This window comes from Podarcis tiliguerta (genome assembly GCF_965153285.1).
Source record: "Podarcis tiliguerta genome assembly, chromosome: 7".
Lineage (NCBI taxonomy): Eukaryota > Metazoa > Chordata > Lepidosauria > Squamata > Lacertidae > Podarcis > Podarcis tiliguerta.
The window spans coordinates 1,078,231-1,104,123 of record NC_139540.1 but is presented as its reverse complement, the minus strand read 5'-3'; the positions used below and the strand labels follow the sequence as shown (position 1 = coordinate 1,104,123).

At 53.5% G+C, this 25,893-nt stretch overlaps 1 protein-coding gene across 2 annotated transcripts; it reads right to left on the bottom strand.

Moving 5' to 3' along the window:
- Window positions 1–13,760: 13,760 nt before the first annotated feature.
- Window positions 13,761–23,345, bottom strand: SCRT1 (scratch family transcriptional repressor 1). 2 transcript variants are annotated; one of them, XM_083449084.1, is made up of 3 exons: window positions 21,749–23,345; window positions 19,106–20,250; window positions 13,761–17,285 (listed from the first exon to the last, which is right to left on the bottom strand). In XM_083449084.1, the coding sequence occupies exons 2-3, from the start codon at window positions 19,218–19,220 to the stop codon at window positions 16,471–16,473; spliced, it is 930 nt and encodes a 309-aa protein (XP_083305210.1). In that variant the 5' UTR covers window positions 19,221–20,250; window positions 21,749–23,345; the 3' UTR covers window positions 13,761–16,470. The 2 variants fall into 2 exon arrangements, with proteins under 2 accessions (XP_083305210.1, XP_083305209.1); XM_083449083.1 differs by lacking the exon at window positions 21,749–23,345 and adding an exon at window positions 21,625–21,693.
- Window positions 23,346–25,893: the final 2,548 nt, after the last annotated feature.

Below are 25,893 nucleotides of genomic sequence, written 5' to 3'. Positions count from 1 at the left end.
TGAGTAAACTCTTTTTATACTTTTATAGAAGACTGTGTTGTGTCTTATCTTTTATGCGGGAATAAGGGGAAAATACCAGAACAGTTATTATAGAGGCTTTAGCAAGCCTGAGCAAATGCATCCGCTGTGAGTTTAAAAAGGGGAATGTTACTCTGCTAAGTTGTGAACTTGTTCACACAAGTTGGAAAGGCTATTATCAGACAATATATCCTCTCCTGCATCCCTGAACATTCCCACACAGAGGCCAAGCGTTGCCCATGGACATAAGAATAGAACCTCGCTGGGGCCCTGCAGCTGCGTCAGATCAAAAACTTGGCTTGCAGCCCAGCATCCAGCTTCCGACGCAGGTCAGCCAGGTGCCTCTTATGGGAAGTCCACCAGCGGGTCATGGAGGCCCTGCAGCCTTTCTCCTGCTGCCGATTCCCAGTAACGGGGAGAGCAGCCACTGAGAGCCTCCTCTTCATTCATGTGGCTAATCCCCTTTTAAAATCCGTTTAAAACTAGCAGCCACTCCCACATCTTGCGATGCTCAGCTCCGTGTGCAATCCGGTGAAGGCCTTCCTGCCCATCAGTTCCATTGAAAGATCCCAGGCTGATCTGAGAACAAAATGTGCCTTGATTGTGTTGAACTGTGCAAATGGAAAAAAAAGTGTATGGACCAGCTTCGTGTGGCAGGTTACTGAACCACCATCGTTTTCTTATTCCGAAGCAAAGTTGAAAAGATGTGCCATCGTAGCACATGCAAGGCATGTGTAGGTCCTTTTGCAGAATTCTCATTGCTGCAGGAATTTATGTATAGGTTGGGGGGGGTTTGCCCCTCCAGCAGATATCATGCACATGCAGCCCACTACCAAAATCAGCACAATCACTTTTGTGACTTTTGTGATTTGTCCCCACAAAACACTTCATCACAGTTTCTTCCTATCTGTTCAAAGGGCCTTTGCTGCACGATACCAAATGTAACAATTCACTGGGAAAACTTCAGAAATTCATACAGACATGTGAGCTCAGCTCCTCAGCAGCCCCTCTGCCTGAGTGATAATCCCTGGCATTCTGATACCTGAGTGCCAGGCAGGTAGCCATCCCACAAATAACAAACCCAGATGAAGACAAAAGGGTGTGATGAACTTGGCTGGGAAACAGGGAAATGTAAAGATCTCTTTTGTTACACTTGATGGGTGTTTGGTGGAGGGCAAGGGGAACCATGGGGCAGGGTCCAGGATGCTCAGATTACGGCCACCAGACCTCCCCTTTCATGATGTCACCGTGATGTATGAGTGATGTAGTTTGGGGGGGGTGTAACATGGGGGTGAGCAGCTAAAAAAAGTTTGGGGGCTCTTTTGTTTGGGGCTTCCATCTTGTTCCACCTTGTGGCAGGTGGGAGTCCTGACGCGACAGTCTTCAAGAAAGACCAAGCCTACTGGCTGCTGTTTTGCTCTGGTATTCCTGGGCTGGGGTCCTTGTTTTTTGTCCAAGGGAGCCATCAGATTTCTCCGTTAACATCATGAAAATCCTTGCAGACTGAGGCCTGGGATGTTGCTTTGGCAGCGGCGGCTGTAGACTCTACGCAACTTGCCTAAAGGACGGCAGATTCAGCCTCCAATGAGGTCAGCACTGGCTCCAGGGGACAGCTCCTCCATCTGAGTCCTTCGTCTGCTTCCTTTGTGCCCCCCTTGGTACATTTGGGGTCAGCAGCAGCTCAGGACAGACGGAGGAGATCATTCTGCTCTGCTCTCACAGAGCATCCCCGAGTGCGAAAGGCTCACATGAAGCTCAGTTCTAGCAAGACGGAGCTGCAGTTGGGTAGCCCAGCTGTTTGTGAACATTCAGTCTCTTCCCGACAGGATTGTGCTCCTCTCTACCCTAAAGGATCAGACAGATCATGGGGGTGGTGAGGGGCTGGTAGACCCCCTTCTCTGTCACTGGGAGCTCAAGTGACTTAGCTTGCAGCAGGAAGCTTCCAGATGAGGCGACTGCAGTGCGTTCTAATCACGGCAGCCTCTGAAGGCTTCTCAAAAACGTCACTTCATGGCAGCCTAGCTCCAAACCTGGGCCAACTTTCGGCAGTGCACTTGGACAGGGCTCAAGTCAGCCTCCTCCAGCCTGATGTTTTGGACTACAACTCCCATCAGCCCCAGCTCCAAAATGTCTGGAGGGCATCAGGTTAGTGAAGGCTGCCTTAAGCAGCAACATTGGCTCCTGCCGGGACTTACCATTCATGTCAGGTTTCCTTCTGTGACTTCTGGGTCACGTGACTCACTGGGAGAAGGGGCTGCCCAGCGAAGGGACCCCCCCCCCATGCCATAATTCTCTAACTGGTGAGGCTCATGTGGAACTGCCTTGATATCTTTTTATCCCCAGGCAAGGCAAAGGGCTTTAATAAACAAACAAACAAACAAACAAACAAACCCCGGACATATTTGTTTTATTTCCTTCCCCTTGTGGTTGCATGTCTTTAACCTCTGCTGTTTTATTTTATTTATTCATTTTATTGGCTGCAATTACATTCCATTAAAAAAATACCGAAGCAATAAAATCCACAATATCAAAGAAGAAAGCAATATGACAATAAAATCAGGAAGAGCTGGAAGAGGCTGTTGCTGGCAATTTGAACGCTGTTAGAGGTGAGGGTATGTCACTATTTTTTAAAAAAAGGGTTTTAGATGTTATTGACGTTTCAAATATCTTTTTTATTTTATTTTAATTGCGTTTTTTAACAGCTTGCTTTCGGCTCTGGATTTCCTTCGGGAGGGAAGTAGAAATTTAATTAATAAATGTTGTATTTGTCTTCTCACTTGCTCAACCCGCCAGGGCTTTAATTGCCCTTCCAAGAGAGCCCTCCCTCTTCCTGCAAGACTGCGCCCCCTGGAGGCGTGGGTCGGACAGTGACTCCGACGGCGGGGTGCCCTCTACCGGACCCCCACAGCACCGACAGGGCGCCCTTCCACGCCCTGCTTCCTCGCCGCACCAGCGCCTCCTAGTGCCAAATCGTGTCACTAGGTCTGCCCGGTTGCCGGAGCCCAGGCGGCGGCTAAATCTCAGCCCGCCGGTCTGCGGAGGCGGAGGAAAGACGCCGGACCCGCTTCCAGCCCTGCACTGGCCCGGGGGGGGGGCCGACTCTTGCACCTCTCGCCGGCCCCCTTGCAAGAGAAGCGCAGCCTCCTTGCAACACCCCCCCCCGTGTCCCTCATTGAAGGGCTGGAGTGGACAGGGGGTGGGGGTCCAGGGATGCAGCTGGATGCACTGGAGGGAAATAGCGGGGGGGGGGGAGGCTGCCGAGAGAACAGGATGTGCTTCAGGGTTTGTTAAATCGATAGCAGGAGAAAGTGCTGAAATAGCGCTCCGGAGTCCCTCCTCTCCCCGCGCCAACCCCCTCCGTTGCGGGCAGAGAGGAGACTCGCGAACTTGACTGGCGGGGCTGGATGGATGCGCTCTCCTCCGACCGCCGGCGGAACATCTTTCCCATCCCAGGGCTCAGCCCCGAGGCAGATGCAATCAGCATCAAAGAGGCGGTCCGTTTTCGGGCCTCGGAGGGGAGCGGGCTCCCTCCGCTTCTCGGCTTTTTGTAAGGTGTTCGGGGCAGAGGACCTTGTCAATCGCTTATCTCGCTTCCCAGCTCCCCCCCGCCCCCCCAGCTTGTGTTCCTCCGAGTCCGTGAAGCGCCCCGTGAACATGGATAGGGCGTTCAGCTCTGCGCAGGGCGCGCTCGGCGGGAGAAGTGGGGAGCAGCGCTCAGCGCCCCCGGCCCAATTTCTGGGACATCGCTGGTCGGCGGGGGGGGGGGGGGGACAGACTGGGACAGAAGAGCGCCTCCTACCGGAACTTCTCCCCCACCTCTGCAAAATAAAAATCCCTGCGCCAGAGCGCCGTCCTCCCCGCGTCTGCGCGCTTTGCAAGGGAGGATCCGCGCAACCACGCGACTCGGGCGCAGATGACTCAGGGAGCCGCCAGCCCTCTTCAGAGCCGCAAAGCATGCTGGGGGACGTAGTCTTTGCGGGGGGACCGCTGAGCACGTGACAGACGCGCATCGCCCACCCCCACAACGTGCTCCGGTTCCTACTCTCCTCTCCGTCCCTTCCGTGCAGCTGGAATCCGCCGCGCCGGGTCTTGCGCGCAGCCTCGCCGTGCTGCACCCCAGAAGTGGCTGCCCTGCAGTGCTGGGCAGGCAACCTTCCAGCGGGGGGGGGGGGGAGAGGGGGAGGGAGGGAATCCCTCTTCGCTGATTGGCCACTTCCCTGATCCTCTCCCGCCCAGTCCCAGGGCGACCTCCCCCACTCCCCTCCCCCCCAATTTTTGCGGGCTGGCCTAAGCTGACCCCTCTGCAACCCGGAGTGTGACTCAGCAAAGCTGGAGGCCGGCTGGGGGGGGGGGCGGGTCGCGCACGGAAGACTCCTCTGCCCCCCAAACTCCGCCTTGCGCGTCCTGCAGCCCCTTCTCCTGGTTGGAAGGGGGCTGGGGACCCCCTTTTCCCAGCTGGCCCCTCGCCATCTTCCACTCGGGGAACCAGAGCCAAGGTGATCTCCTCTCACCGCAGCCCCCACCCCCCAAAAAAACCTTGCGCCGAAGATCTGCAACCATCAGCTTCTTGCCTGGACGGCGCGGGAATGTGCGGACGCTGCGCCGCTGCGGAGACGCGCCTTTGCTGCTGCTGCTGCCGACGCTGCAGAGGGGGGAAACCTTCAAGGGGGCGGCAGGCAAGGAGAACCAGGGGGGCCAGGCTCCCCGAGAAATGCACGGCTCAGGTCTTTGCCATCGGCGCATCTGCGGGCCCGACTTGGGGGTCTAGGAATGCAGCCCGTTGAGAAGGAACAAGCCCCGCAATGCACTTCGCCTTTGATCCGGTGCCAGAGCATGAGGTGGCAGGAAGGCGCTTCCTCTCTCTCTCTCTCTCTCTCTCTCTCTCTCCCTCTCCCTCTCCCCCCCCCCCCTTTGCACAACTTGTTCTCTCTCCCCTCGCACACGTAGAGTTCCTCCTCGTTTGCAGGCTTTGAGAGCAAGACTCTCACGTGAATAAGTCTTTGCGGAGTGCAAAGCAGAACCAGGAAACCTCCCTCGCTCTCGCTCTGTTTTCTAATCCGTGCTGCCCGCAGCTCCGCCAATCTTTTCTCCAAGAGGGAGCCTGCTTCGGTTTTGCGCATTTCACAGTGCTGGAGGATTTGCATTTGGCTGGCTTCTTCCCAGTCAGGCATTCTTGAGCTGCGATTCCTGCATTGCAGGGGGTTGGACAAGTCAGCCCTTGGGGTTCCAGCTCTGAAATTCAATGACCTTGGAAAGTCATGGGCTGTCCTTCACAGGAGCCTTTGGTGTGACCCGTGCAGTGCCTTCCATCTCTGTGATTCTACTGTTTTCTCACGCCCTCAGCTAATGTTTTGAACCTTTATGTCTCTTATGGTATGATAAGCATTTAAAGATGCTCAGGACCCATCACCTGCCCATCACCTTTGAGACCTTTGCAGGTGAATCCACACACACACACCCCTGATAGAGCAGCCTTTCTCTCACCTGGAGCTCATCAGATGTCTTGAACTGCCCTTCCTGTCAGCCCCTGGGGCTGATGGGAGTTGTAGTCCGAAACTTCTGGACGGCCCTGGTTTGGGGGAAACAAGCTCCTCTCAGGGCTTCTTACCCAGCCAGGCCTCTCCTCCCCAGGGAACCCTGAGGACGCCTGCTCCATACCTAGAAGAATCAGAGAGAAACCTCTTATGCAGGCCCATTTCCATGCAACAGTTCAAACACAGCTATAGCACATCTGTGGAGAGCCTCCTGCAAAAGGAAGAGGACAGAAACAGAAAACCACAGCTGGTGGCTGCAGCTGTTTGGGCAGGGAAACTAAACTGAGAGTTCATGTGCACTGCATATTTAAAGCACATTCGAAGTCCATTGTTTCCCTCAAAGAATTCTGGATACTGTAGTTTACCCCTCACAGTTATGATTCCCACCAACCCTGAATGAACTTCACTGCCCAGAATTCTTTGAGGAGGCAAATGTGCTTTAAAGGAGTGATTTGTGTACACCCTAAACTAGGTGAGCATTCCACAAGTTTCCGTTTTCTTTGCATCCTCTAGGATAGAGCCCCCTTTCTGGGTCCCCAAGTGAAAATATACCCTCTTCTGACACCCCAGTCCTCATCACAAACCTAACAGCTCCCTTCTCCAACGCAGAGAGTGTCCTTTGGTTCTCCTTCCTGCCCTCCTGAAAATTTCCACTGTCACTCAGGTTGTACCACAAACACACACACACCTCTCACTTTTGCCCCAATACACATTGCAGCAGCTCCAGCAGAGCCAAACCAGGCAGGAACATATGACATCGGCAGCTGCATTGTAGTGCGCCAGGATACTACTGGTCCATCTAGTTGGTCCCCCAGCTGTTGTAGGCCTACAACTCCCATCATCCCTAGCTAGCAGGACCAGTGCTCAGGGATGATGGGAGTTGTAGGCCAACAACAGCTGGAGGACCCAAGTTTGAGAAACACTGGTACACTGATGGGCAGCAACTCTCCACAGAGTCCCAGTGCTGGGGTCTCTTCCAGCCCTTCTTGGAGATGCCCTGGGGGTTGCATGTGGGGCCTTCTGCTTACCAAGAAGATGTCCTCTCATGGAGCTACAGCCCTTCCCCGAGGAATCTGGTTTTGTGGGAATGTTCAGGGAGGCAGGAGAGGATATGTTGTTTATTAATATCCTTCCTAACTTGCGCTAGCAAATTTCTTTACTTAGCAGAGTTACATTCCCCCTTCTTACATGCCCAGCAGATAGCTGGTTGCAGGCTCGTGTGAGCCTTTCACTATTACACAATTCAGTCTGTTTCGAATTGTATGTTCCTGGTAAGTTCCCTTGAATCCCTCTTAAAAGAATAAAGGCGCCACAATCTTATTCAAAGTCAATAAAAGAAGTTTACTCTCATCAGTTCACAGCTGGATTCTTGAAGGCAGACTTAGTTACAAATATGTACATGTGGATATACACCATATGGGGGAATAACCCCAGTGCTTCTGCTAGCTGAGAGCTAGCAGAGCAGTCCTAGCTAAAAGCTGGTCAAACAAAGAAGGAAGTCAAAAAGAGGGAAGGGTGCTGTGTGACTTGTCCTTTTGTTACCTGGACAGGTAAGGCCACACCCACCTCTAGTCACATGCAAAAGGAAGGATGCTCCAGCCAAGAGGAACAGGAAGTTTTGACTGGCTGGACCAAATACCCCCTCGCATGTCTTCTCAAGGAATGTTGTACTTGACTGCCTCTCATGGATCACATCCCACAGGTGTGGCCTTCAGGGACATACACTTTGACTGGCATTTCCAGGAAGGAACTAATGAAGCCCAAGCATAGGAAGTCAAGATTGCCTCCTTGGGTATATTAACTTTGAGGCCGTCATCCTTCTTGAAGTGCAAAGACATTGCGAGGGAAGGTTTGCCCTTCCCTCGCAATGTCCTTGCACTCCAAGAAGCATGGGGCAAGTTCCAAGGCCCAGGTCTTTTGCCTTCCCTGCTTTTAGTGCAAGCACACATTTCAGCACCGCACTTTCCACCACACGCAGCCATCCTGCAAGCAAAGTTTTGGCTGAGTGTGGTGCAACTGCAGTGCTGGCGAGGCCCCAGCAGCCCAGCCACCTCCAGCCTTTGCCCTGCAGCAAATCTCTGGTCCTCTGCTCCAAGTCTGTCCAGTGCCCAGCAGTGCCCTTGATGGCGGCTCCACATTGCCGCATCTTCTCCAGACTTTGTATGAGGCAGAAGCATTACAAATCAATTCCTCTCCCAAGTTTATGCAGAGTTTAGACTTCAGATGTTTGCAGGGCTGGCCCAGGATGTTTTGCCACGAGAGTCAAATCAAAAGATGGTCCCTCCCTCTGCAGCTGCAGCCACCTCTCTTGATCTCTTGATGTCTTTTGCTGTCTGCTGGTTCTCAGCCAGCAGCACATGGGCTCATATCCCTACATGGGATGAACCCACTCTTGTTTCTGTAACTACAAGCTAAAAGCTAGCCTTTAGGGAACCTACTGTGAACTGAATGGAAGAAAACTTCTTATCATTACTTTTAAGAGAAGACTGCTGTGTCTTTATTCTTTTTAAGAGGGAGCAAAGGGGATGTACCAGGATCAAACCCAGTCTGGACAGGCCAGATTGGATTGCTTAAGTAAAGAGATTCAAACGAATCTACCAACTAGCTTCCTTTCATATACTGTGGAATGTACTCTGCTACTGACTCACTAGCGTGAGTGAGAGAGGATAATATTTAATCAATAGATCCTCTCCTACCATCCACAACATTCCCACACAAACTCTGCTGGTTGTAATTCAGAGGTGACCGAAAAGGGCTAAACCTCAGTGGCAGAGCTCCTGCTTTGCCTGCAGACGGTCCCCTGTTCCATCTCCCGTGGCATTTCCTCAGAGGGCTGAGGGAGATGCCCTGCCTGAAATCCTGGAGAGCTTCTGCCAGTCAGTGTCCACCATATGAGCTAGATGGACCTGTGGTCTGACCAAGGAGAGGGCAGCTTCTTTCTGTGTTCCTGTGGGACCTTCCACCTTGCTTGCCCAGAGGAGGGGAACAGGATCCCTGGAGAAGTCCTGTAATGTAGTGGAATGCAGGTGAAAGGGTGGACTCTCTGGTTTTCAGGTGGGTCCCTTTCGAGCCCTTACAAACTTGACATGAGCCAACAGTGTGACGTGGCAGCTAAAAAAGCCAATGCAATTCTGGGCTGCATCAATAGGAGTATAGCATCTAGATCAAGGGAAGTAATAGTGCCACTGTATTCTGCTCTGGTCAGACCTCACCTGGAGTACTGTGTCCAGTTCTGGGCACCACAGTTCAAGAAGGACACTGACAAACTGGAACGTGTTCAGAGGAGGGCAACCAAAATGGTCAAAGGCCTGGAAATTATGCCTTATGAGGAACGGCTAAGGGAGCTGGGCATGTTTAGCCTGGAGAAGAGGAGGTTAAGGAGTGATATGATAGCCATGTTCAAATATATAAAAGGATGTCACATAGAGGAGGGAGAAAGGTTGTTTTCTGCTGCTCCAGAGAAGCGGACACGGAGCAATGGATCCAAACTACAAGAAAGAAGATTCCACCTAAACATTAGGAAGAACTTCCTGACAGTAAGAGCTGTTTGACAGTGGAATTTGCTGCCAAGGAGTGTGGTGGAGTCTCCTTCTTTGGAGGTCTTTAAGCAGAGGCTTGACAACCATATGTCAGGAGTGCTCTGATGGTGTTTCCTGCTTGGCAGGGGGTTGGACTCGATGGCCCTTGTGGTCTCTTCCAACTCTATGATTCTATGATTCTAAGCCAGAACCTATTGCAGGGCTCTTTTATAGCAACACCAGGCAGGGGGTGAAGGGACCACAATCCCCTTGTGGGTGCATAGCTGGCCCCTCTGCTTCAGACCCCTTTTCAAAAGGAAGGCACCTGGATGCACCTGGTGTATTTAGGCAGTTCTGCTTAAGAAGCCTCGAGTTTCATGAGCTGTTTTCCTCCACGGTGACGAAGGGCCTTGCTGCACCTTAATGTCAAACAGATGTCTAGGGCAGCTTCCCCCAGCCTCATGCCTTCCAGATGTTAAGAAGAAGCTGCTGGATCAGGCCAATGGCCCGTCTAGTCCAGTTCTCACAGTGACCAACCAGATGTGCCTCTATTGGGAAACCAGCTGTGGAAGCAGCGCAGAGCCAGCTTTTCAGGGAACCTGCAATAGCCTTCCCCGGAGTTTGTCCAATCCTCTTTTAAAGCTATCTAGGTGGGCGCTGTGGGTTAGACCACAGAGCCTAGGACTTGCTGATCAGAAAGTCAGTGGTTCGAATCCCTGCGACGGGGTGAGGTCCCGTTGCTCGGTCCCTGCTCCTGTCAACCTAGCAGTTCGAAAGCAAAGTGCAAGTAGATAAATAGGTACCTCTCTGGTGGGAAGGTAAACGGTGTTTCCGTGCACTGCTCTGGTTCGCCAGAAGCGGCTTAGTCATGCTGGCCACATGATCCGGAAGCTGTATGCCAGCTCCCTCGGCCAGTAAAGCGAGATGAGCACCGCAACCCCAGAGTCGGCCACGACTGGACCAAATGGTCAGGGGTCCCTTTACCTTTACCTTTAGGCTAGTGGCCATCCTTGCCTCCTGCAGGAACAAGTTTAACAATGCGCTGCGTAAAGAAGTCCTATTATTTGTCCTGAATCTTCCAGCGCTTACTTTCATTGGATGTCCATGAGATCTTGTGTTAAGAGAGAGGGAGGAAAACACTTCTCTGCCCACTTTTTCCACGCCATCTATTATTTGAAAACCTTCAACCACGTCACCTTTTTCTTGCCAAAAGTCCCAAAGTCCTTCCTTCGTAAAGGAGTTGCTCCATCTTGATAATTTTGTTTGCCCTTTTCTAACTTTACAATAGCCTTTCCGGAGGGAGGCGACCAGAACTGTACAGTATTCCAAATACGGAATGGATTCATGGATCCCTGCCTTGCCGTGGCGAAGGGGCTTGAATAACTCAGAGAAGCTATGAGCTATGCTTTGCCACCCAAGATGGACAGGTCATAATGGAGAGTTTTGACTGAACGTGATCCACCTGGAGCAAGAACCGGCAAGCCACTCCAGTATCCCTGCCAAGAAAACTCCATGGACAAAAACAGCAAGCATTATTGTGATATTGGCAGTTCCGTTCCTAGTGATCCCTAGCATGGAATTTGCCTTTTCCACAGCTGACGCACACTGGGTCAAGATCTTCACAGAGCTGTCCACTATGACCCCAAGGTCTCTTTCCTGGTCTGTCACTGCCAGGTCATACCCCATGAGCGTATACGGTTGGTGAAATTCAGATGTTTAAAGTGACATGCATCACTTTAAACTTGTTCACACTGAATTGTATTTGCCATTTTACTTTCCATTCATTCAGTTTGGAAAGGTCCTTTTGGAGTTTTCAGAATCCCTTCTTCTGTTAAGGACCCTGAACCATTTGTTATTATCGTTATTGATTATTATATTTGTATACCACCCTTCACCAGAAGACCACAGAGTGGTATGCAACATAAAAATACAGAATGAGAACTCAAAATATGTAATAAAACAAAAACGAACAAATAACTTCTACCTCCCACTAACACATTTAAAAGGCCATAGTACGTTAATCAGAGTAGGGCCTGGTCATAAAGAAACATTTTCTCCTGGTGCCTAAAGATATGTAATGAAGCTGCCAGGCAAGCCTCCCTGGGGAGATTGTTCCACAAACAGGGGAGCCACCACAGAAAAGTCCCCAACTTGTGTTACCACTCACCAGACCTCTCGTGGAGAAGGCACATGAAGAAGGGCCTCTGCGTTGGATCATAGCAGGAGAGGGCAGCCCTTGAGGTCCTGAGCCATTTAAGGATTTATAGGTCCAAAGCGGCCCTTTGGCTTCGGCCCAGAAACTATCACACCTTCAGTGAGCGCTCTTCTGCTCCTGTCCTGCTTGTGGGCTTCCCAGGAGAAACCTCTGCTTGGCCACTGTCAGAACAGAGTGCTGGCCAAGGTGGACCTCTGGCCTGGCCTAGAGGGTTCCAGATCATGCAGAAGTTTGTGGGCTGGATCCCTCCCTCCCTCAGGGCTCTCTCCCTCTGTGTGTTCAGGGAGGAAGGGGCCTAGATCTCCTTAACTGTGAATTAAGGGAGCTGGGCATGTTTAGCCTGGAGAAGAGAAGGTTAAGGGGTGATATGATAGCCGTGTTCAAATATATAAAAGGATGTCACATAGAGGAGGGAGAAAGGTTGTTTTCTGCTGCTCCAGAGAAGCGGACACGGAGCAATGGATCCAAACTACAAGAAAGAAGATTCCACCTAAACATGAGGAAGAACTTCCTGACAGTAAGAGCTGTTCGACAGTGGAATTTGCTGCCAAGGAGTGTGGTGGAGTCTCCTTCTTTGGAGGTCTTTAAGCAGAGGCTTGACAACCAGATGTCAGGAGTGCTCTGATGGTGTTTCCTGCTTGGCAGGGGGTTGGACTCGATGGCCCTTGGGGTCTCTTCCAACTCTATGATTCTATGATGCTATGATTCTATGAATGACTCATGGCTGGAGGAGCCTCGGGACAGGGATTTCAGAACACGTGGAGGCCAGATCACATGAAGGCTCCTTGACTCTGTGCACACGTGGAGGGGAAGGGGAGTCTCCCCGGGACTGTCACTGCTGCGTCTGGAAAGGGCTGAAGAGTCAAGCGGTCCAAAGATGGAAAGGCGAACAAGCAGAAGTCACTCGCAGGTGGGAAATGAACCTCGACCACCGCTTGGTGGAAGAATCCTTTCTCAACAGTTTCTCGGGTACTTGGAGAGAGGGATGTCAGGAGCAGAGGCGACCCCTCGCCGCCCCCTCCCCCGGCAGCCAAGGGGTTGCGGGCCAGCCTGAGCGCTCCCCCTCCCCCGCCCAGCTGCCGGCTGGCGTGTCTCCTCCAGGGGGCTGGAGTTGGGGGGTGGGGGGGAGCGCTGCTGCTACGTCGGGCCCGGCCTGCCTCTCCCCTCCCCCTGCCCGCCCGTCTTGGGGGAAATTGCTTCTGTGCTCCGGGTTAACTAGGATGAAAGGCGGCGGGCCCTCCCTTTGTCCCTCCTCCCCGATGCCTTTAATCAGAGGAGGGGGAGGGAGCCACGACGTGATCCGCATGCAAACCGGGGAGGCGGCTCAGATGCCCCTTCGGACGCCCGGGAAGCCGGGGCTGAGCTCGGCTGCCGGGAGCTGCTGCAATTAGCAGGGAGGGGGTGAAGACCCCCCTCTATTGGCGGGGGGCGACAAAGGAGCAACAGGCGAGAACGCGCAGCCCGTCCTCCTTCTCAGCTGCTCAGGAAGACTTCCTACTGCATGAGTCGGTCGGACTTGACCGTGGCTGGGGGATTCGGAGTGGGGTCTGTCTGTCTGTCTGTCTGTCTCTCTCTCTCTCTCTCTCTGTCTCCCCTCCGAAACTTGTACGCAAAAGAACATCGGAAGGGAGCTGCGGTTAGTATACTGAGCCAGACTGTTGGCTCATCTATCTCAGTAGTACAGAACCTTAGAATGGAAGAGTTAGCCTTGGTGAAGGCTTGACCTTTTCATCCCCCAAAAGTTTTTGATCTGAGTTTCCATTGAAATGAGGCTGCGTTTTAATGTTGTTTTTTTATCTTGTTTTTAAAGTTGTATTTCAATCCATTTGTTTTGATATCAGTTATCAGCCGCCCTGAGCCCGGTCTTGGCTGGAGAGGGCGGGGTATAAATAAAATTTATTATTATTATTAAGAGTTGGAAGGGACCCTGAGGGTCATCTAGTCCAACCCGCTGCAAGGCAAGAATCCCAACCAAAGCATTCAGATTGATGGCCATCCAGCCTTGGCTTAAAAGCCTCCGAGGCAGCAGGAGAGTAGTCCGGTCCACTGCCGAAGGGCTCTTCCTGTCCTTTGCAAGGGCCCAGTCTTCCCAAGCCCTGCCTGGATATATTGCTGGGGACGGAACCTGGGACTTTCTGAATACAGAGCAGGGCGCTCTTCCATCGGCGTGGCTGGGGAGCGCGTGGGGTAACAAAGAAGAAGGTGCCCCGAGCATGTGCAGAGAGCACCCGCTTCTTCCCTAAGCAAGCGCCCGCGGGCAGAGGCTCCCGCCTGCGCTTTCCTTTCCAGCCCAGACAGACAACAACTCTCGTCTTCGAAAGAGGAGCGGCGTGGAGATCAAAGGGTCTGAGGACCCGGGTTCGTGTGAATCAGCCTCGCGGGGCGCACGTCACCTCCAAAGGACCGGCCTCTTTCCGCGCGCGCTTTGACTGCAATTTGGAGAAAGGCGGAAAGAAATCGAGGACATACAAAGGATCTATTGCAAGATTTTCTTCTCTCTTTTATTATTATTAATAATAATATTATTATTATCGTGAAGTGCTCCAGGACACCGTTGTGCTAATTGTGCTTTACTGGTACATCATTCAAATACTGGCTCAAAATCATTATTATTCTCGTCATTATTATTTGTCTGCATTTAGTATTATTATGTCTTTTCTCCTAGGGAAAAGTTTCTCTTTTTTTCTCTCTCTCTCCCCACAAACAGGCTTAGAATTCTTTACAGCTTGTAAAAATTCATGTAAATTTCCAAACGGTATTTACAAAGCTCCTTGCAATATACAGTCGTCAGAGTCGATCCCCTTTTGAAATCGGTATTAGCGGAGGGAGCAATAGTTAGCAGTCTTAGCGTCAGAAGTCATCGTTCTAGTAGCATTATTAATTATCTTAAGTACAAAAACAGGAGGTCCTAGCTAATACAAGTTTCCTTCTACCTGAATTCTATTAAGGTTGTTTTTTTTAATTCTTTTGTGCTGTTTATTTCTCTTAAGTTATTCATAAAATGGAAAGACCTAAAAGGGGGGAGGAAGGTGCCTTATAGGTAAAGGAGGAGGACCGTCTACGTGGCTTGGTTGGCTTCCCTAAGAATCGGAGAACAGTAGAGAGGGAAGGGACCCAAAGGGTGTAGTGGTGTAGTGGTTAGAGCGGTGGACTCGTAATCTGGTGAACCGGGTTCGCATCTCCGCTCCTCCACCTGCAGCTGCTGGGTGACCTTGGGCCAGTCACACTTCTCTGAAGTCTCTCAGCCCCACTCACCTTGTGGGAGAGGAAGGGAAAGGAGATTGTGAGCCGCTTTGAGACTCCTTAGGGGTGTGATAAAGCTGGATATCAAATCCAAACTCCTCTTCTTCGTCTAGCCCAACCAGCTGCAATGCAGGAGCGAGGAAGTGATAGCGTGGATGGGACAGGATCCTTCCCGCATGAATGACGTTAGAACACTATATCTGAAGTCTAAGAGGGGATGGGATGAATGAAGCCCGGGCCTCAATGTGCAGGATGGGGGCGGGGCTCTGAGGCGCGCCATCCCACAGGTGTGAGCGCCAGATACCTCCCCGTCGAAGGACACACCTGTTGAAGGCAGGTAAATACATTGGGGCTGGCCCTGGATGGAGGGTCCGGGGTTCTCAAGGTGGGCGTGAAGCCACCCTCCCCCGGGCAGGTGTAGGTACACCAGGTGTAACTGCACCTTTGACCCCTCCCCGCAGCCCTTCCAGAAACTCAGCGCCTGGAAACGGGTCGGGGGTGTGTGTGTGTGCGGAAAGGGACTCTGAAAAGCCACCGTAAACGGTCCTCTGGAGGTTCGCTAGAAAAAAGGGAGGGAGGGGGGTTAATTGCTCGTAGGTCTCCTGGCAAGGCAAGCGCTACAAGCCTAGAGAGGTGACTAAGCTACTCGGAAGTAAGTCGAAGAAGGCAGGCAGTGTGCATTCATTAGAAGAGAAAAGAAGGAAGATTCGCCGTATTAACTCTATCTTACTACATTGGCAAAGTCCCTGATATCCGTTGCTATTAAGAATATTGGATTAAAATGTACCTGATTCCTCAGTAATACTATTGTCTTAAAAATAACATGCATTACGTTAATTATTGCTTCTATTAGTTCAGTAGGAGAATATTGCCCTCAAATAGACTATTATTATTATTATCTAAAAGTTTGGCAAAGAAAAAAGTGACGTAAAATTGTTTTACAAATGAAAATCCATAATAATAATAATAATTTAAAAAAGCATCATCAAATTGGCATAGATTTTTAAATACATTTTTTTTTGTTCTTGCATGCAAAAAATCCTGTGTTAGAAAGGATGGCAACAACACCCCGCCCCACCCTGCCCCACCCACCCCCAACAAAAAGAAAGAAAGCAAGAAGGAAAGGAAAAAAAGGCCAGTCCTTTTTCCTCGTGTTTGTTTCCTCGTTCCCTCCCCCTTCAAAAAGTGACGTAGACTTTGGCATAGTAAAGTAGTCTTGGCAACAAACGAACAGATTGGAAGTCAACAGTGGTGCAAAAGAGTTGGCTCGTCTCAACAACCAAAAATTCGAAAAAGTGCAAACGTAAAAGTCTTAAGGGAGGAGGCGCTTCCCCCCTCGAATAAATAAATGCATAAATAAACAAACAAACGCATAAATAAATAAATAAATAAATAAGAAAGTTTCCAAGTTAAATATATACTTCTGCATTTTCTTTTCTTTCAAATAAATAATTTTTAAAAAGACCCGTCAAATAAATATATAGCAAAGCAAACACTTAGGAAAATAGAAATTGACACTTTTTGGAAAAGAAAAGAGAGAAAAAAGGAAGAGGAAAAGAGAGAAAAACCGTCTCGCAAATGAAATCGTAAAAAGAGAATCGTTCGCCTGACGTAATTCATTAATGAATAATTCATAATCATCATTATTGTTATTATGCTTATTAGGCTTATTATACTTTGCGGGAAGAGCAGGAGTGTGGAGATGGCGGGGGTGCGCTTGGCTTGTTGTTGTTTGTTTGTTTTACCTTTCCAGGCGGACCCTTGCGCGGCCCTCGGCTGCGGGGGTTTCGCGAATCTGGCTTCGCTGTTTCGCAAGGCGAAGTCGACCCTTTTGGAAAGCCCGGAGGAGGAGGAGGAGGAAGAGACAGGGAGGGAGGGCAAGGGCGCGGGAGGAGGGGGCCCTCAGCGTGGCCTCTCCCCTCCCGGGGGCGCGGGGGCGGGTTCAGGCGTCGAGGGGGCTGAGCGGGGGCGGGACGGCGCCCTTGAAGCAGGCGGACTCGTAGTGCTTGTTCAGGTAGGACTTGAGGGCGAAGGTCTTGTTGCAGCGCTTGCACTTGAAGTGCTTGAAGGCGGAGTGAGTCTGCATGTGGGCGCGCAGGTTGGAGCGGTCGGCGAAGGCCTTGCCGCAGTGGGCGCAGCCGAAGGGCTTCTCGCCCGTGTGCGAGCGCATGTGGCCCTGCAGCAGCCAGGGCCGGCTGAAGGCCTTGCCGCACACGTCGCACTTGTGCTTGAGGTCGTGCGTCAGGAGGTGCATGGCCATGGCCGGCATGGACACGTACACCTTCCCGCACGTGGGACACTTCTTGGCCATCTTGCTGTCCAGGCTGCGGTGCGTCTGCTTGTGGCGGCTCAGGTTGGACGACGTGGCGTACGTCTTGCCGCACTCGCTGCACGTGTGCCGCTGCTGCTGCTGCTGCTGCTGCTGCGGAGCAAGAGGAGGGCCGGATTGCTGCGGAGCTTGGCCCAACCGGGAGCCCGCCGCCCCGCCGCCGCCCACCACCGTCGCCTTGCGGCGCGAGCGGCCGTCGGTGATGAAGAAGGCATCGACGGCGTAGCCCTCGCTCACCGCCGCGTCGCCGTTGATGTAGCCGCCGGCCAACTCCGAGTGGGGGCTGTCCGGCGGGTCCGAGTCGGGCGCGCCGTAGTCGCCGTGGCTGCCGGGGTAGATGACGCCCGTCGGCGAAGGGACCTTGAGCCCGCCGTCGCTCTCGCCCTCGTACACCGACGACGGGGAGATGTACTCGCTGATGTAGCCTCCTGAGGAGGGGTGGGGAAGGGGGGCACAGGGGGGTGGGGGAGAAGGGGACGGAGCCGGAGAGAGGAGGGGAATGAGTTGGGGAGGGGGCGGTGTGGGGGGTTTCCAGGGGGAAAGGCGCGCGTCGAGGGGAACGGGAGAGAGGAGGTTTTCCGAGGGGGGCGGAGGGAGAGGTGGAGAGCAAGAGAGAAATTAGGGGGGGGGGAATGAATTGGGGGCGAGGGAGGGGGCCACGTGCGGTTTTGAAGGGGGGAGTGTAGGGGACGAGTTGCGAGGGGGAAAGGAGTGGGGGGCCGTGGGGCGAATTGGAAAGGGCGCACATGGAGAAAGAGAGATGGGTTTGGGGGCGGGAGGGGGGGGAGAGAGTGACACGCAAAGAAGGGACAAGATGGGTACAGAAGACGGGAGGAAGAGGAAGAGGGGGCCAGGATGAAGGCCAGGGAGGGAGGGCGGAAGAGAGAGAGCGGCGTGGGTTCAGCAGCGAGTCTCCCAGGCCGGAGCAGAGCGAGCCCAGCCCGGCGACTCTGATGAGTCCATAATTGATGGGCTCGGGAGCTCGGCTCGAGAGCTCTCTAGTTAATAGATGCAACAAGCTGGAGCCCGGAGGAGCCCCCCCCTCCCTCCCCCCCTGCTCCCCCCCCCCCGCCAAGCGGCTCCTCTGTCATGCTAATCTCCGCGGCGCTTGATGAACCTCCTTCTCCTCATCTTCCTCTCCATCATTCCGGGCCATTTCCCGGCCTTTCACCTGCGGCTGCCTCGGCCAGATAACTGCCTGGCAGGAATTGAGGGGGGGGGGGGGAGAGAGAGAGATGTGCGGGGAGGAGAGGGGCATCCTCTTTATCTCCATTCCCCTCCCCCCACCCCACCCGCGATCCTCTCCTCTCTCTCTCAAGGTCAGCGCTCTGCAGGAGACCAAAGGAGAAAGGCGCGCGGGGAGGGGGGGTTGCGGAGGGGGAGGCTAATTCCCCCCTCCCCCCCCTTTCCTCTCTCTCGAACCACTTCAGCAGAATTCCGGCGATTATGCAACACGCTGCAGACGGATTGCCCGGAACAAAAGCGGGGAGGGGGGGGAAGCGGGGGTCACCAGGAAGCCCCAGCCGGAGGGGGAGAAACATCCCCGCGTTTGGAGCCACACATAGACAGGGAAGATTATGCGGAGTCCCGCTGAAGGGCCCTCCCCCGGGGAAAGACTCTTGGGATGCGTGTGCGGGGGGGAGAGGGGGTTCGGTTGCCCTTGAACTTGAGCGCGAGACAAAAGGGCCTCTCTCACAAGGAACTGCAATCCAATGGGGCTCCTCTCCTCTTCCTCCTCCTCCCCCCTCCCCTCTCTCTCCACCCGCCCCCCCCGCCCGCCCGCGCGCCCTTGCCCCATCATGGAAAAGGCTCGCCCACCCGCCTCCGTCCCTGCAAGGTCTAATTTTAGCAGGGTTTGGATTGCATCGAAATGTGCCGAGTCAGTCAACACAGCGCCGAGCGAGGCGCGAGACCCGCTCAATATGGCCCTTCGCGGATGCTGCGGCCGCCGGGGCTGCAAAAGCATTCCAGGAAAGGCGCCGCATACCGGGACTCGCTTGAGCCTCCCCCGGTGCCGTGAGAGCGCTCACCAGGGGGACAACCCCCCCCCCGTGGCTCTGCTGTTGCTGCCCAGAGTTTCTGCTGCGCATTGGCACGGTTGAAGCACCGCTGACCCCCCCCCTCCGCACCGCTACAGCCTCGAGTCCCCCTAATCCCTGTCTCGGTGGGGGCCCCGTTCCTCTTTCTCTCCCCCCCCTCCCCTCCACTGCTGGGTTAGGGTCCTCTGCCCACCCGCCCGCGTCCTTACCCTTGTCATGGATCCGGGAGCTGAAGTCTGTCCGCGACCTGCCGTAGGAGTTCTCGAGATCCGCCGAGGAGAAATCGTCAAGTTTGACCTTTTTAACCAGGAAAGATCTTGGCATGGTTTCTGAACTCTCCCGGAATGTGACGAAGCCCCCGCAGCTTCAGCCGATGGGTTCAAATGAGAGGTGGGGGAGATGCGGGAGGGGCGGAGGGGGGCAGGAAGGGGAAGGAGACAGCCGAAGAAAAAAACAACAACAAAAAAGAAAGAACGGAAAACGTACAAAAATAAAATTTGCGGGGGGAGAAAAATCAGATTTTTTTTTTATAATAATAAGAATAAAAAAAGCAAACCCCGAAACGACTCAAGAATGGCAATCGCGGCGCGCTATGGCTTCGTGGTATTTTTTGCTTGCTCGTTCCAAACCCCTGAATGGAGCGCTGCCCGCCGCGGAGGTCTCCAGCCTGGGCGGTTGCGCCGCGCGAGTCCTTGTTCCCGCAGCGGCGGCGGCGGCGGCGGCGGCTGCTGCTTTTGTGCGCGGCGAGGCTGCTGCGCCTTGGCAGGCCTCTCGCTTGCGCTCCAGCGCGGCTCAAAAGCCCACCATGAGTTCGAGAGATTACAACCAACGCCGCGCTGGTTCATAAGAGGCGGCCGGCGAGTTCGGCACCTGGACAGCTCCCTCCCGCTGGGCCGGCGCTCCCCGCCTCGCTCCCCGTTCCCTCGCTGGCTCGCCCGGGCTCTCCGCCGTTGCCGCCGCCGCCGCCGCCGCCGCCAGGCGCCCTCACCGCCTCCACGCCAGCCCGGGCTGCTGCGCTCTTGCTGGGCTCGGCTTCTCCTGCCCGTCCGCCCCCTGCGGCTCGGTCCTCTCCAGCGCTGCGGCTTCTGCCTGGGTTGCGTGTGTGCTGTAATTCGTATTGTTGTTCCGCTCCGGGGCTGCGATGGCGGTGGGGAGGGGTGGCGGCGGCGGCGGCGGCGGCGGTTATTGCTTGCTTGGCTCGCTGGCTGGCTGGCTGGCTTGCTTGCTTGCTTGCTTGCTTGCTTGTTGGGCGGTTGGGGGGGGGGTTTCCTTGTTCAGCACTGGACAGCTCCCAGGCTTCCTTGCCGCAGCCTCTTGTTGCAAGCTCCTGAATTTCTGAAGATTCGCGGATCAGCTGTTCGGATTTATAATGCAGCGATCAGGTGGTGGACGGAAATGGAAGCGCTTAATTTAATCCATCAAAAAAAAAAAAAAAGGGGGAAGAAATCTCTCCCGGGAACAGAGCTGAGACAGAATGATTTAGTGACGCTGTTGTGAGTCGCCTCCTGCCCTGCCTTTTCGTAAACCCCCTCCCACTCTTCGCTCTTTCCTTCCTTTCCTACCCTCGACCCTTGATCGTTTTTCCTTTGCAAGTTTAGACGCGGAAAGTGCGCGGAGGAGGCAGATCCAGCTCCCGCGGCAACGTCGGAGGCTCGGCGCAGCCCCGGGCGGGGAAAATATAGATATCCAGCATTCGCAGCCCGTTGGCAACTTGCAAGAGAAGCAACTTGGCTTGGCCGCAAACACAAGCCCACCCCCCACCCGGCTCTATCAGACCTAATGAGGAGGGAAGGAGGGGTGTCGCTTTCTCCCCCCGCCAGTGATTTATTGGAGGGAGCGTCCGGAAGACCTGTGGGGCCCTGTGGGCGACACCCTCACTTTTTAATGAGGGGAAGAGACGCAGGCTGGGCCTTTTGTTCCCCTTTTAGAAGGAGGTTGGTGAGAGAAAGGATCTCTTGTCTGAAGAAGGGGGGGGGGCTGAGTGTCGTGGGTGTCACGAATCGTGTGGGGAGGCATCATTTGCAAAAAGGTGAGGCGCTGAGACGCAACCCTGCCTTTCCTTTTACTGAGTCAGGAGGTCCTCTCCCAGCCCCAAATATGTAAACACTGGAAGCGGAGGAAAGACACTTTGCACGTGCTCAAGGGCACGGCATTGTGACTCGTTCCCATGTCACAGGACTGAGTTCCAAGGTGGTACACCAGGCCTTCCCCTCAATAAATAAATAAAGTACTGCTCCTTCGATCTGGGGCAGCAAAAGGGGGTAGACAGTAGTCAAGATTCTTGGGCCTATATTCTGACAGAGAGTCGAAGGGGAGTCTACTGCAAGGGGCTTCCAGTTCGCACGCAGGAGTCACATGCTATCTGAGCAGAGTCTTGAGGTACTGGATTCTGGAGAACTGGGAAAGGAGACCGCCCGCTCCCGTCTTCTGCCTACATCCCAGAATAACGAGGTAGTGGGAAGCCTGCAATAGCAAGAAGGCAACAAGTGTCTCGGCCACTGAAGGCCAGCCGTTTGGCACCCGTCCCCTTCTGGCTTCCACGCGAAAACCGGGGTTCAATAAATTGATTGGGGTTGCGGGGAGGACTCGGGAGTTTCCTACGACCCGCACGTCTGAACACAGTGTAGCCAAGCTGAGAGGCAGCAAGGTGGGGTTTGAGTATATGTAGGTTCGTCTGAACCCGATCTCCCAGGAGAGGAGTTTCAATCACTATGGGGTGTGAACCGACCTCGTTTCAGTGCCAAGGGTTGCCAACGTGGCAGAGCAGGAGAGAAAAAGTTGGTGGTTGGCTTGGCGCCACAGCCCAAACCCTGAAGGCGCCCAGACCCGTCCATCCAACCGCTCGGTCCCACCTCCCGACGCCTCCTCGGTGTCACACAATGGCCCGCGAGCGTGGCAGGAGAAGGAGGCGCTGGGTGTGTGCACGACCCACGGGGACCTTTCCCTGCGTGAGAATCAGTGGGAGGAGCGAGGCGCCTTGCTGAGCTTCCTTGGAGATGGTCTCCGCGGCTGGGCCCGCGCGGGGGCTGGCGGTGACCTCCCCGGACAGGACCGTCTTTCACCGTGAAGCCATCCACACCCTTAATTCAGAACTTTCTCCACTAATCCCCCCTCGCTCCCTCGCTCCCTGAGTCAGTCCATCTTTCTCCTCTACCCTGAATGGGCCTTTGGCGTGGGATTTTATGCCAGAGAGGTCTCGTGCTGTGCAAGCTGCAAGGAGAGAGTTTGTTTTGTGCAAAAGAAACGTGGTCGAGGCCCCCTGAAAAGGGATGGGGGGCATATCTGGAATGCAAAGTGAATGCAAAGGCCCAGGCTAACCCTCTCAGCGCCAGCTCGTCTCCCTTGCAAAGGCCCTTTCACGACCCCCTCCCGGCAAGCCAGCGGAGCTGCGGCCTCAGGTCTGGAATCCTCTCTCGAAACCTCCTTCCCAGCCCCGAGAAGCCTCTTCTCCGCCGCTCGCCGGCATCCAGACGCACCACTGGGCTGCGTTTGTTTCTGCTCGGCTCCCCTGCGGCCCTGCCTTTGATTCCTGCTGCTCTCCTTCCCTGCATCCTAATTAACAAGACTGCTGTGAACCTCAGGCCCTTCGCGAGAGAGCGAGATCAAGAGAGAGCGCTCCGAGGGCGCGCGGGAGCGCGCGCGCCGACCCGGGTTTTGTTCTGAATTTCCGCCCTCCCTCTCTACTCCGGCAGACTGATGGAATTGCAAACCAAGCTAACAATCTCCAGTCACCCAAAGTTTACAAGTCACCCTCTGACATCACGGCCCCCAAGCCAATGGGCTTCGGTTTATGCAAATGAGGGGGGCTGGCGAGCAGAAGGTCCCCCCTTTTGCACAATGATTCCTCCAGGAGACATATGTCCCTAATTAACAAATATCTAGGAACAAGCCTGTTCGCTATTGTCTTGTCCTGTGTAGATTTGTTTACTTCTGCAGGAAAGAGAAGGCCAGGTGACAAAGGCCACGCCAACGCCGCCCCCCCCCCCGCGCCCACGAGGGGCGCCCGCCTGCCTGGGCAGTCCTCCGAGGAACCTCGCCCCCACCCGCCGCCCCAGGGCTCGGGGCACGGCTGGACGAGGACATTTTGGAGCCCCGGGAGGGAAAGGGCACCGCGCATCCTCTCCCCACGCACCCCACACCCACGCAAGGAACCCATTCACGCGTGCCACCTCCAGGAATGCTCCCCGCACAACATGCAGGCCCCTTTCATTTCCCTGGGCTTCTGCAAAACGAGCTTCGTGCGGCCGGAGCTCCCCTGGGTCCCATCTGCCCGTCTCCACATTGTGGTCCTGAAGGGCAGCCCACCTGCCCTCCGAGTGGAGCTGTACTCCGGTTTGGTGTGGGGGACCTTTGGCCCTCCAGATGTCGAAGAACTACAGCTCCCATCAGCCCCAGCAAGCATGGCCGTTGACTACGGATGAAGGGAGTTGTAGTGCTGCGCGCACAAACCCCGGCAAAATGTTTTCTGCAAATGCATCAATAAACCTGTGTGTGTGTACAAAATATGCTCCCAAGCACGACAGGTGTCTTCCGTTGCAGGCTGCTCGGTTCTGGTGCGCTGCACTAGTTGCAGAATGCCAGCAGTTTCCCCATGTACTCAGGCGTGGGTGCTGGAAATGCTAAATTTAGCCAATTCATATTCTGAAGCAGGTAATTACAAATGTGGGTGACATCATGACTTGGTCGGCTTGCATTCCAGGCGGCGGAACCGCCAGCTGAACGTGGGTGCTCATTGTCTCTCGGGCCAGGCCAGAGCCTAAAAGAAGAGCCCTTCCCCTCTTGCCACGTTTTCCACGGGATGCATCCACTGCAGGCACCTCTGTCAACCCCACAGATGACAGCCCAGCCTCCGCTTCCGTAGCTGTAGCAGAGAGTCCTGCCCCTCCTGAGGCAAGTCTGTTGCCCTGTGGAACAGCTCTGAAGTTTCTCCCAGTCTTTTGCTGAAATCTTCCTCTCTCCAATTTCCTGTCCTCTGGTGAAACAGGGAAGAGGCCATTGCTTCATCTTCTGAACGAAAAGCCATGCAGCCATTTCTTGATTAATCTTCACTTCTCCAGGCTAAAGATGCATAATAATAATAATAATAATAATAATAATAATAATAATAATAATAATTTATTTATACCCCACCCATCTGGCTGGGTTTCCCCAGCCACTCTGGGCGGCTTCCAACAAAACACTAAAATACAATAACCTATTGAACATTAAAAGCTTCCCTAAACAGGGCTGCCTTCAGATGTCTTCTAAAAGTCTAGTAGTTGTTCTTCTCTTTGACATCTGGTGGGAGGGCGTTCCACAGGGCGGGTGCCACTACCGAGAAGACCCTCTGCCTGGTTCCCTGTAACTTGGCTTCTCGCAGGGAGGGAACCGCCAGAAGGCCCTCGGTGCTGGACCTCAGTGTCCGGGTAGAACGATGGGGGTGGAGACGCTCCTTCAGGTCTACTAGACCGAGGCCGTTTAGGGCTTTAAAGGTCAGCACCAACACTTTGAATTGTGCTCGGAAATGTACTGGGAGCCAATGTAGGTCTTTTAGGACCGGTGTTATGTGGTCTCGGCGGCTGCTCCCAGTCCCCAGTCTAGTTGCCACATTATGGATTAGTTGCAGTTTCCGGGTCACCTTCAAAGGTAGCCCCACGTGGAGCGCATTGCAGTAGTCCAAGCAAGAGATAACTAGTGCATGCACCACTCTGGCGAGACCGTATGTGGGCAGGGAGGGTCTCAGCCTGCGTACCAGATGGAGCTGGTAAACAGCTGCCCTGGACACAGAATTGACCTGCGCCTCCATGGACAGCTGTGAGTTCTACGTCTTTCAACCAAATCCTCACTAACCCTGATTTACGGACCCCATTTCTATTCTGCTTGGCTGATTTGTAAAGTGCCATGCATATCAGTGCATAGATTGAATCATGGAATGATAGAGTTGAAAGGCACCCAAATGCTTATCCATTCAATGCAGGAATCACAGCCTAAGAATCCCTGTCAGATGACCACCCAAACTCTGCTTAGAAACCTCCAAGGAAGGAGAGTCCACCACATTCCAAGGGAATCCATTCCACCATCATACAGCTCTTGCCACCAGAAAGTTCTTCCTAATGTTTCATTGGAATTTCCTTTCTTCTCACTTGAATAAATAGGTTTGGGTCCCACCCTCCAGAGCAGGAGGAAAGAAGCTTGCTCCATCTTCCATGCGAAAGCCCTTGAGGTATTTGAAGATGGCCTTTCATATCACCTCTCCTCTTCTCTAGGCTGAACATAACCAACTCCCTCAACTGTTCCTCATATGAGGCAGGAGACCTAGGAAACATCATCACCAAGTTAATGGTGTTAATGGATACAATCCAGTATAATGGACTTGACCTCCTAGAATTGGAAAGGGTGTGTGTGTCAAAAAACATTGTTTTTGGCAACCTTGAAATTATATTAGCCATGAGGGCATGTGGCAGCTTTTTGAATGTGTTTAGAAATACGTATGTTATTAAATGTTATTAGATTTTTAAAAAGCACCAAATTTAATTCTTAATTGTATTCTTTTCCTACATGGTTGTTTCCTTCTCTGGGCTTCTTGGCGAGGAAGGAAAAGCAGGAGAGAAATTTTAATTTTAATAATAGCAGCACCAGAAACAACTGGATTGGATCAAAAGGTCAGGCTGGTTTTTATCGAAGGAATTTCTTCTCCCAGAATCCCTTCTAGTTTTCATCTAATGTTGGAAACAGAGCCCAGAGCCATTTGGCTTACAAGACACCTGAGTTCAGCAGGGCCTGCTCCCTAGTAAATTGGTTAGGGGTTCAGCCTTCAATGTCTAAATATAGTGGGCCCAATCTGCCCAGAGTTAAGCACCTTGATTAAACACTTGCTCAGGTCTTCTGTTCCAATGAACAAGCGTGAAGCGATGTGGTTTGGCTGTGGCTTCTGAGTGTGTGAACAAACGGGAGCATATCTGTGTCCACTAGAAAAGGACATTGTGCGCACCGTGCCAAGAAAGGACCACCAATCAAT

Excerpts from the sequence above, each read along its gene's own strand:
- SCRT1 (XM_083449084.1), bottom strand. The coding sequence starts at position 19,220 with ATGCCAAGATCTTTCCTGGTTAAAAAGGTCAAACTTGACGATTTCTCC. Across the intron at positions 17,286-19,105 it reads CTCCCGGATCCATGACAAGG|GAGGCTACATCAGCGAGTAC; the intron begins GTAAGGACGCGG and ends ACCCCTCCTCAG.